Source organism: Oratosquilla oratoria, chromosome 23, assembly GCF_046742065.1.
Source record: "Oratosquilla oratoria isolate Oo_2021 chromosome 23, ASM4674206v1, whole genome shotgun sequence".
In the NCBI taxonomy this organism is placed as follows: Eukaryota; Metazoa; Arthropoda; class Malacostraca; order Stomatopoda; family Squillidae; genus Oratosquilla; species Oratosquilla oratoria.
In genome coordinates this window covers 35,825,025-35,837,524 of record NC_134799.1, presented here as the reverse complement: position 1 = coordinate 35,837,524, position 12,500 = coordinate 35,825,025, and the positions used below count along the sequence as shown (strand labels likewise).

The 12,500-nt window shown below is 42.0% G+C and overlaps 1 protein-coding gene across 1 annotated transcript in view; it reads right to left on the bottom strand.

Moving 5' to 3' along the window:
- The window catches only part of LOC143038057 (uncharacterized), a 56,524-nt gene that overhangs the window by 4,752 nt on the left and 39,272 nt on the right, over positions 1-12,500 (bottom strand). The window contains exons 2-3 of the mRNA XM_076206945.1: positions 10,514-10,816; positions 7,625-7,824 (exon numbers count right to left, since the gene is read on the bottom strand). Coding sequence (XP_076063060.1) covers positions 7,625-7,824; positions 10,514-10,594 — 281 coding nt within the window. The 5' untranslated portion in view covers positions 10,595-10,816. The remainder of the gene's footprint in view (positions 1-7,624; positions 7,825-10,513; positions 10,817-12,500) is intronic.

Below are 12,500 nucleotides of genomic sequence, written 5' to 3'. Positions count from 1 at the left end.
GGGGGTCGCCGATTTAATGAAGCGGCCTTGCTGTGGATGTGCTGTGTCTTGCGACACTGCTTCTAACCCAGGGCAGTGGACAAGGTGCAGGGATGACCCGTCATCCGGGAGGTGCTAAGATAAGAGGTGGAGGGGTGTGGAGTGTATTGAGGGATGGAATGGGTGGGAATGATTTTATGCCTTTTCCTTTTTGGCTACCTCCCTTGTAAGGGGGAAAAAGCCTTGGTATATGTATGTATGTATAACTATTACTTGTACACCATGTAACTATCTGCTGAAGAGGACCGCAGAGTGGTCGAAATATACAGTTAATTTTATTCTTCGTCCATTTACTTTTTCCGACAGTGGGAATCTTTCATATATATATATATATATATATATATATATATATATATATATATATATATATATATATATATATATATATGTGTGTGTGTGTGTGTGTGTGTGTGTGTGTGTGTGTGTGTGTTGAGACAGTGTGACAGGTTTGAGGAAGGTGGAAGAGTAAGACACGGGTCTAGAGCCGAATTTATTCCTGGAGCTACATGAAACAGGTGATCTTGAGAGCAGTGGCAGATTCAGGGCGAGGGCATAGGCACCCGTCTGCAATTCCTTCCTGTTGACTCAACATGGTAACCGTATGGACCAGTCACCCAGCATAGTTTTGTGATTGGAGACTAATCCACAATAAAATGATAATCACTGTTAACATTAGCTATCCCTCCATTCCTTATATCTCTTCTTTACCACTTCTGTGACTCTATTTCAGCTTAGTATTGTCCCAAAGGTTAGCAACAGTGGTTATCGGTAACAAGATACATACATACATACATATATATACCAAGACTTTTTCCCCCTTACTAGGGAGGTAGCCAAAAAGGAAAAGGCATAAAATCATTCCCACCCATTCCATCCCTGAAAACACTCCACACCCCTCCACCTTCCCTCCCATCTTAGCACCTCCTAGATGACGGGTCATCCCTGCACCCTGTCCACTGCCCTGGGTCAGAAGCAGTGTCGCAAGACACAGCACATCCACAGCAAGGCCGCTTCATTAAATCGGCGACCCCCCCTCTCCGTCCCCCATATAAAGGAGAAGACGGGGAGAAATCCCTTCGGGCTGTGTCAAAATTTTGCTCTCACACACTACCTCACCCCCCATCCCCCCGTCCATTCCACCTCATGCATCACAACATCTTCCATATACAACCATTCTCCATTCACCCCTGTCTTCTGTCCTCTCCCGTCCTTCCTCAACAGACATTCCCCTCTTCCCCAAAGCCCCCTTCACTCCATCCATCCATCTCATCCTAGGACGTCCCCTCATGTTCACTCCCTCCACATCTGCCTTCCATACCTCTTTTACTAGTCTTTCTTCACTCATTCTTTCCATGTGTCCAAACCATCCTAATACTCTTTCATCAACCCTATCTCCCAACTCCCTTTCCACCCCTGTTCTCCTCCTCACCTCCTCATTTCTCACTCTATCTAGCCTAGTAACCCCCATCATACTTCTCAGACACTTCATCTCAAACACATTCAAGCTCCTTCTCTCTTCCTCTCTTATGTTCCATGTTTCTGCTCCATACAGTGCTGTTGGCACAATCACTCCTTCATACAGTCTCCTCTTAGCATCCATTTCTAAATGTCTATTCCTCATTACACTTTTTAAACCACCAAGGCATTTACTCGCTTCTCTCAATCTACATTCTACCTCCACCTTCACTCCACCTTTTCCTGCCACATTTGCACCCAAATATCTACAACTGTCCACTTCCTCCAGTTGCTCTCCCTTAATGCTCACTTCCAGATTACTGGCACTTTCACCCCTTGGACATCTCATCACCTTACTTTTACCCACATTTATCTTCAGCTTTCTTCTATCACACACTCTCCCAAACTCTGTCACCAACTTCCTCAATCCCTCCTCCGATCCTGCCACAAGCGCAGTGTCGTCCGCAAACAACAGCTGGCTCACCTCCCACTTTTCTCCATTTTCTTTAACCATCTCCAATCCCTGACCCACTACCCTTGCATTTACCTCTCGCACTACCCCCATCCATGTATAAGTTGAACAGCCAGGGTGACATAACGCATCCTTGACGAAGTCCCACCTTTACCTCAAACCACTCACTCTCTCCATTTCTAATCCTGACACAAGCTCTACTACTCTCATAAAAACTCTTGACAGCTCCTAGAAGCTTTCCTCCTATCCCGTATATCCGCATAACCTCCCACAGTGCCTTTCTGTCTACCCTGTCGTAAGCCTTTTCCAGATCCATAAAGGCCCAAAAAACATCCTTCCCCTTTCCTATAGCTTTCTCACATATCTGTCTTACCACAAAAATCTGATCTACACAACCTCTACCTGTACTAAATCCACACTGTTCCTCACCAATTACTCCCTCTGTTCCTCTCCTAATCCTCTCAATCAAGATCCTCCCATAAGCCTTCCCAACTACACTTAACAAGCTAATCCCTCTGAAACTACTACATTCACACTTGTCCCCCTTTCCGTTGTAAAGTGGAACTATACAAGCACTCCTCCAGTCCTCCGGCACTCTACCTTCTCTCCAGCAAACATTAAATAACCTCACCAACCAGTCCACCATCACTGTACCTCCTTTTTTAAGACATTCTGCATGGCATCCATCCAGACCAGGTGCCTTACCTGCTTTCATTATCTTAACAGCTGCCTTCACTTCATCCTTCCTTATTTCTCCTCCATTTCCCTCACTCATCACTCTCATTTTCTTAGCATTTCCCACTGCATCTATCTTTCCCTCCCTATCCTCCTTCACATTTAGCAACTCCCTAAAATATTCTGCCCATCTTCCCCTTACTGCCTTCTCTTCCATTATCATCTCTCCATCTGCACCATTTTACCTTTTCTTCTCTACTTGATTCGCCTCCTCTTCCTCTTTTAATTTATTTCCAAAACATCTTTTTATTATTTTCAAAATTTTCTGTCATACTCTTACCCCATTTTACATCTGCTCTCCTCTTTGCCTCCTTTACCTTTTTCTTTACTTCTCTTTTCTTTTCTTTGTACGTCTCATATGACTCCCTCGTCCTTTTTTGTAACCAATCTGTGTAAGCTCGCTTCTTCTCTTCTACAACCTTCTTTGTTTCCTCACCCCACCATTCACTACCCTTCCTTCTATTTCCTCCTGTCCTTCTTGTTCCACACACCATCTTTGCACACTTTGTGACTCCCTCCTTGAACCATCCCCATTCCTCCTCCACACCTAGCTCTACTCTATCCTTCACTCCCTCTCACTCCTCCTTCAGCTTCTTCTTGTACCCCTTCTCCTTTTCCTTTTCATTTAAAGAGTTCACTCTAAGCACCTCCCTACCTTTTGTCCCTTTCCTCTTTCTCCATCTGTCCTCTAATCTCAACTTACCTTCCACCAGAAAATTATCTGATATTCCCCCACCCTCTCCCTTAGCACATGTACATCCTTAACTCTTCCTATCATAATCCTATTTACCACTACATAGTCAATTAAAGCTCTATCTATCACCCTTCCATCCACCACCCTCTCCCATGTGTACTTATGCTTGACTTTCTTCCGAAACACTGTATTTGCTATCATCAACTCTCTTTCTAGACACATTTCCACCATCAACTCTCCACTACGATTCTTTCCTAGAACTCCACATTTCCCAACCACTCCATCAACTGGATCCTTTCCTACCCTAGCATTAAGGTATCTCAGTACTATTACATTTACACTTCTCCCTAATCCCTCTATGCACTCATTTAAATCTATCCAAAAAGCCTCCCTTTCTTCTACACTCTTCTCACTGCCAGGCCCATATGCACTTACAAAAACCTACATCTCCTTTCCCAGTTTCACCTTCATCCACATTATCCTTGAGGAAACCTCCTTCCACTCCACTACACGTTTACCTATCTCTTCACTTACTAGTATAGCCACCCCTTCCCTCCCTCGCCCTCTCTTCACTCCTGATAACCTCCCACTTACACTCCCAAACTTACAATCGCCCGTCCCTTTCAGCTTAGTTTCACTCAAAGCCAACACATCCATCTTTCTTCTCACAAACATACTACCTATCTCTTCCCTTTTACTCTCATCTGTACCACATCCACGCACATTAAAAGACCCAAACCTTAGGGTGCTGGTCCGAGAACTTCCAGACCCTCTTATGCCTTTGCTTTTACTTTTAGGAATGTGCCCTGTGGGGCTACAAGGAGAAGGATGCCTAGTCCCAATCCCCGTCCCTTTCTTCTCGCCTCTTACGATGCAAGTGGGAATACTTGGTGGCAGTATTCTTTTCCCCCACCACAGGGAATTCTCCCACCACAGAAAAAGAATACTCAGAGAAATGGTACAGGACAGCAACAAGGGGTTGGGGGACAGCATAACGGAGGGACAGTCGTAGTATAAAAGTGTCATAATTTCTCTATGAACAGAGTTTTCCTCTATCATAGACAAAATGATGTGTGGCTCTGGTCCGTAGGGGCGCCCCATATAGACCCTAAAGTATCGACTGCATGCTACTTTGCCACAATAACAAGCAGCCAATACTTGTCCTCTAAAAAAGCAAATATCCTTTCCGAGGCACAGATGAACGAGGTATTTTCGTTCATTGTCTGTCTAAAATAACTGTGCAAAGACTTTTGATATAACTCCTCTTTGAAACCGACCTTACCTACCCTCATTTTACCTGACCTCAGCTAGTACAACCAGGTCACCTGCGGATTTCACTCGGATATGGCTCATGCCAAAGGTGGAGAAATCCATCCAGAACTTCAACTTTGGCCAGGCACCACGCACACACACGCTCTTAGGCCCAGCTACCTCGCACCTACCACGTGGTGTCCTGGGCACCCTCATGGATCAAGTTTGGGTCAAATTTGCTCACCACGCGATTTTGGTCATTTTGGCGAACTGCTCCGATTTAGTTACCATCTATCATGTTGAAGCCCAGGAGATATGCGGATTTCACTTGGGCACCGCCCAGGCCAAAGGTGTGGACTGCAGAGGCGGAGATCTTCAATGCAAAAAGCTACCAATATCTCTTTTGAAGCACATGAATAATTCTTGGGTAAACATTCGCCACATTTGAAACAAATTACCTTCCTTTTCCAAATTCAATTTGGTTATCTAATAAGGTCTTCATTTCTTTCAATATTTTGTACATCCATCTTTCAGAATTCTCTCACAACTTTTAGCCATCATGCTGGTCAAAGACAGGTTTATAGTTTATTGGTTTTCTTTTATTCTTTTTCTTTATAAACTGGGATTGTTTTCTAATCTTTTGGTACCTTCCCTTCTAATGAACAAACTCTTAGCACATGAATATTATCCATCAATTATTCTCTACATGCTTTGAGTGTCCATTTTGTGATTCCATCGGACGGCAGGGATACATCTTGCGACTCTAGCCTTATTTGCGCTTCTTACACACCCACTTTTATATCCACACTATGTTCTAATTAGTTCTTCCACTTATTCGATGTTGTTCTCCTTGGTAAATACGAATTAGTAATATTTAGCCATTATTTCAACTTATGCTTTTACAGCTTAACGGACCATTTCATTTATTGACTTAGTGATTCCTTCCCTTTATCTCAATGTACCACTGATAAATCTGAAGGACATCTTTGGATCATCTGTAACTTATGAACCCTTTCCTGTTTTCTTTATTCTCTTCTGATTCTTATATACAGTATATATATACATTTCCTATTTTCTTGTGTCATCTTTTGTATTATTGATATTTATTTTTCTTCATCATCGCCATGCTCTCTCCCTATCTTGCTGTCCCATATTTTTTGTTTGACAAATCCTTTCTCCGGTTCTATCTTCCTTTCAGCTTTGACATGTGTTTTTCCACGCCCGAGTTGTAAACTTTCAGAGATGCCACATTTCTTTTACATTTCTCGCCTTCCTGAATTCTCTCCAATCTCTTTCATCAAAATTTTCCTCAGTTCTATGAATTTTGCTTTCCTGAAGTTATATTTTCCTTGTCAATATGATTAATCTCTCATATTTGCACTTCCTATAGCCATATGGAATCCAAGAACTATATGATCGCTCTTTCTCAAGGCACAAATATCTCAAGGATTTGATAACATCTGGTTCTCTTGTTCATCTCCTCTCATTCTTGTCATCTCATCTCTTTGACCCATTATGTCATTAAGATGTTGACTACTACTCGTATATTTAACAGCGTAGTTTTACAATATTCTTCTTTTCCGCTAACTTCCCACTCCTCCCAGTTCACCTCCCTACAATTGAAGTCACCCATCAGGGTTAAAGTACTACGTTTCTACATATTTGTTAAGTATTTGTCCATATTCAATATCCCTTGATATTCAAGCCCACTTCATATTTTTGTCTTGAGGAGGACACGCCATCGCAATGACTCTTTTTTTGACTTCCCTCGATTAATATTTCCATGTCATTTAAGCATTTCTTAGTTCCAATTCCACATCCCTTACTCTTACCTTTTCCTTTACTGCTATCGTCACATCTTCTCCCTCTTTATCTCCTCTGTCTCTTTTCCAAAGCTTATATTTTCATAATTCATTTGGATTTCCATATTTCTGTTCATCTTATTCTCAACAAAACATAAATAGTTCTTCTTCTTTCAGATAATCATTGATCTCTAACCTTGTAAATATCAAACCATCTATATCGGCATATGTGATTTTTATTTATTTTTTCTTCTCCCACTCCCTTAATTTCTGATCATTTATTATTCTTCAATCTCTGGTTGTCGTGTTCCGTCTGCTTATAATTTAATTCAATTTCATTATCATTATCTTTCTATTTTTTGTCTTAGATTAGTTAGTTCCATTGTTTTTACTTTTTCTCCATCTCATGCCCCATTTGTTGTTTTTATTCTTACTTAAACATTGTTATACTTCTAATTCTATCAAACATCGTGGGTTATGATTTATATATTTTTTTGCATTGTCATCCCCTCTATACATACTTAACCTGAAGATTTTTCCAATCTAGTGGAAAGCTGAACTGTTCTTCATTAATATTGATACCATCTCTATGATTTCTATCCTCTCTTGTTTTTCTCTTTCAGTTTCTTGTGTGATGTGTTCTTCTTTCCACTCTAAAACGATCATACTTTTCTATGCACCACATCTCTCACCGTTGCTTACCTAATCTCATGCTGAATACACTCCAAAGTTTCTCGTTCTTCCTTCTTCTCATATTCTATGATTTCGTCTAGTTTAATCTTATCTTTTCACTGGACTTCAACGCCCTGTCTCTCTCTCTCACTCTCTCTCTCTCACTCTCTCTCTCCCTCACTCTCTCTCTCTCTCTCTCTCTCTCTCTCTCTCTCTCTCTTTGCGTGTGCATGGAGTGTGTGTAGATGTGGGTGTCTAGGGTGAAGGCCAAACGAGATTGAAGTATCGAAGTTCGAATATTGACCCCGGGGTTCTATTGGAACAACGGTGTTGCCTGCCTCGCTTGGCACACGCATTTCCACACGCTTTCTACGTCACCACGTTTCACAAAGCGCCTGCTGGCCTAAGGAAAGACGCTACGGAGATGGACAGGCCAAGTGTGGTCTGTGGTGAGATATAGTGTCATGTGGTGTGATGGTGCTAGAGGTGAAAGCGTACTCTTACCTGCCGTTGACACAGGAGGAGGAGTCACCATACTGTCGGCACTGAGCGCTGGAACTACACTTGAGCATCTCGACGTGGCATCCGTCGCCGCCGTCGCTGCCACCGCCGCCGTTGCCTGAGAGCCGGAAGTGACCCCGGCGGCATTGACACCGGTGTGTTTTCACGGCGCAGTACACGGCGGCACCACAGTCCTCGTCCGTCTGAATCGGAAGAGAAGGAATCTGTCTTAATGAATTACTGTTGATATTGCTCTTCGTAATTCTTATTTTATTACTATTGTTTCCCATCATAATCTTTATAACTATTTTTGTGTTATTGTTATAATTATTGTTTTTACTATTAGAATAATAATTATCGTATTTTCATCATTATCATTATCGGTTGTTCAACGTGTATATGGATGGAGTGATATGGCAGGTTAACGCAAGAATGCTTGGCAATGATTCTGACTTCGGGGGTGGGGGATTAAGAATGAAAGATTATGAAAAAGGAAGTAGTTGCTAGACCGCGGGGAACACTGTGCTTGTAGCTGATCTTATAGAGATAATGAAGCAGGTGATGGCTGGGTCTAGAAGGGCACGAGGAAAAAGAAAATTACGTGCGGGAAAACAAACTGACGAGATCTATAAGGAATAATGATGGTGGAGGGTTGGATCTGAATATGAAAGGTTAGAGTCTTGAGGAAGAGGAGAGTGTTAAGTTTTTTGGAGCTGCATGTGGCGGTGAACGGAGGAGGAGTGGACGTGCGAGTGAATCATTGTGTAAATGAAACAAGTAAATGTCTGGGCGGAATGAAAGATGTCATGAGAAACAGGTAATAGGGATGAAAGCAAAGAACAGGTTGTATGAAGAGAACTGTATGGAACAAAAGCTTGAAATACAAAAGAAGTGAAAAGGAGGAAACTGATTTATTTATCTATTTATTTGTTTTATGTGAAGTGTTTGAGAAATGTGATAAGACTGGATAGATTGAGAAATGTGGAGGTGGGGCAGAAAACGGGGACGGGAAGAAAACTGTCGGATAATGTAGAAGTGAAAATGCCGAGTTTTACCCGATTCCTCATTCCTCATCCCCTTAAAATCTCTGGTCGATCCATGATGACAACGCCATCTGTTCGAATGAAGGGAGCACCAAAACGTTACCCAATACCACTGGGATTCTGGTGTACGTGTTTGGCGAGAGTTGCTGAATGGCTGACTATACCCAGAAGCTTTTCCGTCCACAGTTACCGAATACCCTGGGTTGTAATTGTACCAGGCAGAATCCTCGGCGTCTACATTTGCTTTTCGAGAAAGACTGCTCGCTCCTTTGGTCCCTTACTCACACCCAAAATAACCAGTGACGTCACGAGCAAGAACCTTGAGCGTCACACGCCTTTGGCTTCTTAATGGGAGGGTGGGTGGGTTTCTCTCAGCTGATTAAAATCGTCTGGAGGGTGGGAATAAGTAACCTACAGGTTGAATTAGCTAGAGATAGTCTTTAAGCTCTTTGCCTTCTTCTTAAGGCTCTCCCCATCCGGCGAATAGAATTGCCTGGGGGCAGTTGGCGGAGCAGTCTTCCAGGTCGAGTCAGGAAGTCGAAGGGTTTGGTTGTAACAAGGACAGATGGAACAAGTGAGAATGTACCTTCATGTCAAAATTGATGACAAAGAGATGTTATGAGCCATCAGTCTTTTATCACGTAGGACCTCATCAAAGGATTGAAACTTTTGACTAAGTCCCTAGAGTGAGAAAACGTCAAGAATTGGAATACTCACAATGATATTATCATTGTCTGAGTTTTCTTCGTCATCGGAATCCGACTCGTCTAGATGACCACTACTCAAATGTGGATTTATTGCTACGATACTCGAGTACCTCCATCTATCGGGATTTCTTCTTTTGTTCATAAACCCAGGCATGAAAAACATTTTTATTCTATATTTGACGAGGGATCTAAGGACACAATAAAAGAACCTCTTTCGTATGCCAAAACTAGATCACTAGCTTACCTCTTCGGTTAGAAGGAGTTAAGCGATATAGTTCTTAACCTTTTGACCAAATGCAGCGACTCGTATGTTTTATTCAGGCTGCAGCAGAGAATTTCATTCATCTGAGAGAGCCCATTGAGGGCAAGATCGTTATTTGAAGTTAAATGACATCAACTAGCGTTGACCATGAAAATTAAATATAATGATAAAGGACTGCAACGGGTTACGGAAATGATTCAGGGGAAGTTGGTATATATTTTGCCCAGAATCAGCAGTCGCCACCCATGAAGAGCTGAACTCCGGCCTTCATGACTTCGGACCATAACTCTGCCTGCCGCGCCTGCCACGGCGCGGCAGGAGAGAAAATGTCGACAATTGGTGAACATTTGAACGCCGACATGATAAAGCGATTATTGCTGCGCATTCAGGTCAACGCTGCGCAATACTTCTTGAATATCCTGGGCTCTTTTCACCAAAAGACTATTATACCCAATTCCATGTGTGTATCACAATGTTGCAATGAGTTACAATGCTAATAGATGACCTTTAGGTCCATAGATCCATTGCATATACATATGCATGTACATATGCATATACATATATATATATATATGTACATATACATATATATATATATGTACATATACATATACATATATATATATGTACATATACATATACATATATATATGTACATATACATATACATATATATATATATGTACATATACATATACATATATATATATGTACATATACATACATATATATATATATATATATACATATATATATATAAATATAAGTGTGTGGTGTGTGTGTGTGTGTGTGTGTGTGTGTGTGTGTGTGTGTGTGTGTGTGTGTGTGTGTGTGTGTGTGTGTGTGTGTGTGTATGTGCGTACGTATTGTCATCACCCACCTGGCAGTGGGGAATGAGACTGTCGACTTGGAGTACGAGGAGAGCCACGACAATGCAGAGGGCGGTGGTCACGCTGCTCATGGTGCCTGCTGCGGTTGCTGAGGCTGGACCTCAGAAAGCCGGAGCTACGGGCTGCTTCAGGGCTGATCAGAAGGAACTGTTACTGGAATTCGCAAAGCCATGCCATGCTCTCCTCCTTCGCCTCTTCTTCCTCCTCCTCCTCCTGCCTGCGATCCCTTGGAGGTGCCACGCTGTCGACGAAGAGCTTTTTTTTCCTTCCTCAAGGCAGCACGCACCCATGCCCTGCAAGTTTAATTAAGCGAGTGAGTGAGTAGAAGTTATTTTCCGTTCCTTCCTTCTTTCCTTCTTTCTTTCTTGTCTTCTTCAGGTCAAGTTCTTGTCTGTGGAATCCCCTTCATACCCCCACCCTACCCTACCCCACCCCCTCCTGCAGAAACAAGCGCTAGACAGACTGGCAGTAAAAATCCACTAGAAATGCGACTACTTTCTCACGTTGAAATACAGATAAATGTAAATATAAGTGTAAATATCAATATGATTATAGATATAAATATAGACATAAATATAACACAAATATAAATATAAATATAAATATATATAAATATAAACATATATGAATATTATATATATATATATATATATATATATATATATGTATATATATATATATATATATATATATATATATATATATATATATACTGTATATATATATATATATATATATATATATATATATGTATATATATATATATATATATATACTGTATATATATATATATATACCAATCTCTATAAATATATGAAAAATAAATATAGATTTATGCAAATATAAGTATAATATAAATTAAATATAAATATAGATATAAATAAAAACAGAAATATGAGTACAAATATTAATATAGATAAAGGTAAAATACAAATTTATAAAGCTTGCATACACACACACGCACACACATACACACACACATACACACACACACACACACACACACACACACACACACACACACACACACACACATACACTCGTGGCGCAGTGGTAGAGTTTCGGGCAGCCACTACGGCAGTCCAGGTAGGCGCTCAGGGCTGAAATAATTTTAGTATGGGTGCTCTGAGAGTCGTTACTCCAACTCTCGTGGGCGGGGAGTAGGGGCTGTGTGTGCGTGTAAGGTCACAGCATTACCCATAAATCGGTCATATATGAGCTCTGATCTCTCTTCCGGGAGGGAAATAGCTGTCGATCACGAGTCCAACACGTGATCCAAGACCATGGTGAATCACACACACACACACACTTCCACGAGCATAGCTCCCCTTCTCGTAAGATACAACTAGGTAAATACACACGCGCGCGCGCGTATTCACGGCTCTCTCTCTCTGTGTGTGTGTGTGTATGTGTATTCACCTTGGTCTTTTGGATCACGTGTTGGACTCATGATTGACAGCTATTTCCCTCCCGGAAGAGAGCTCAGAGCTCGTATGACCGATCTATGGGGAATGCTATGACCTTACACGCACACACACACCCAACTCCCCGCCCACGAGAGTTGGAGTAACGACTCGAAGCGCAGCGATACTGAAATAATTTCAGCCCTGGGCAGGATTCGAAACAGGTACCGCCATCACCCCTGTGCTGACAGTCTGAGACTCTACCAACCGCGCCACCGAGTCGTGTGTATGTGTGTGTGTGTGTGTGTGTGTGTGTGTGTGAGAGAGAGAGAGAGAGAGAGAGAGAGAGAGAGAGAGAGAGAGAGAGAGAGAGAGAGAGAGAGAGAGAGAGAGAGAAAGAGAGAGAGAGAGAGAGAGAGACGCCTTTTCACGTGACTGTACACGATTCGAGCGCGACTGCTTGCCTCGGGACCTCGTCGTGTTATGTACGGCTGAGGACGCAACGCAGAGCAATCTAGCTCGAGTCTCCACTTCACCCCGTTGAGGTAACACTGGGATCTTTGCTTGGAGAAGA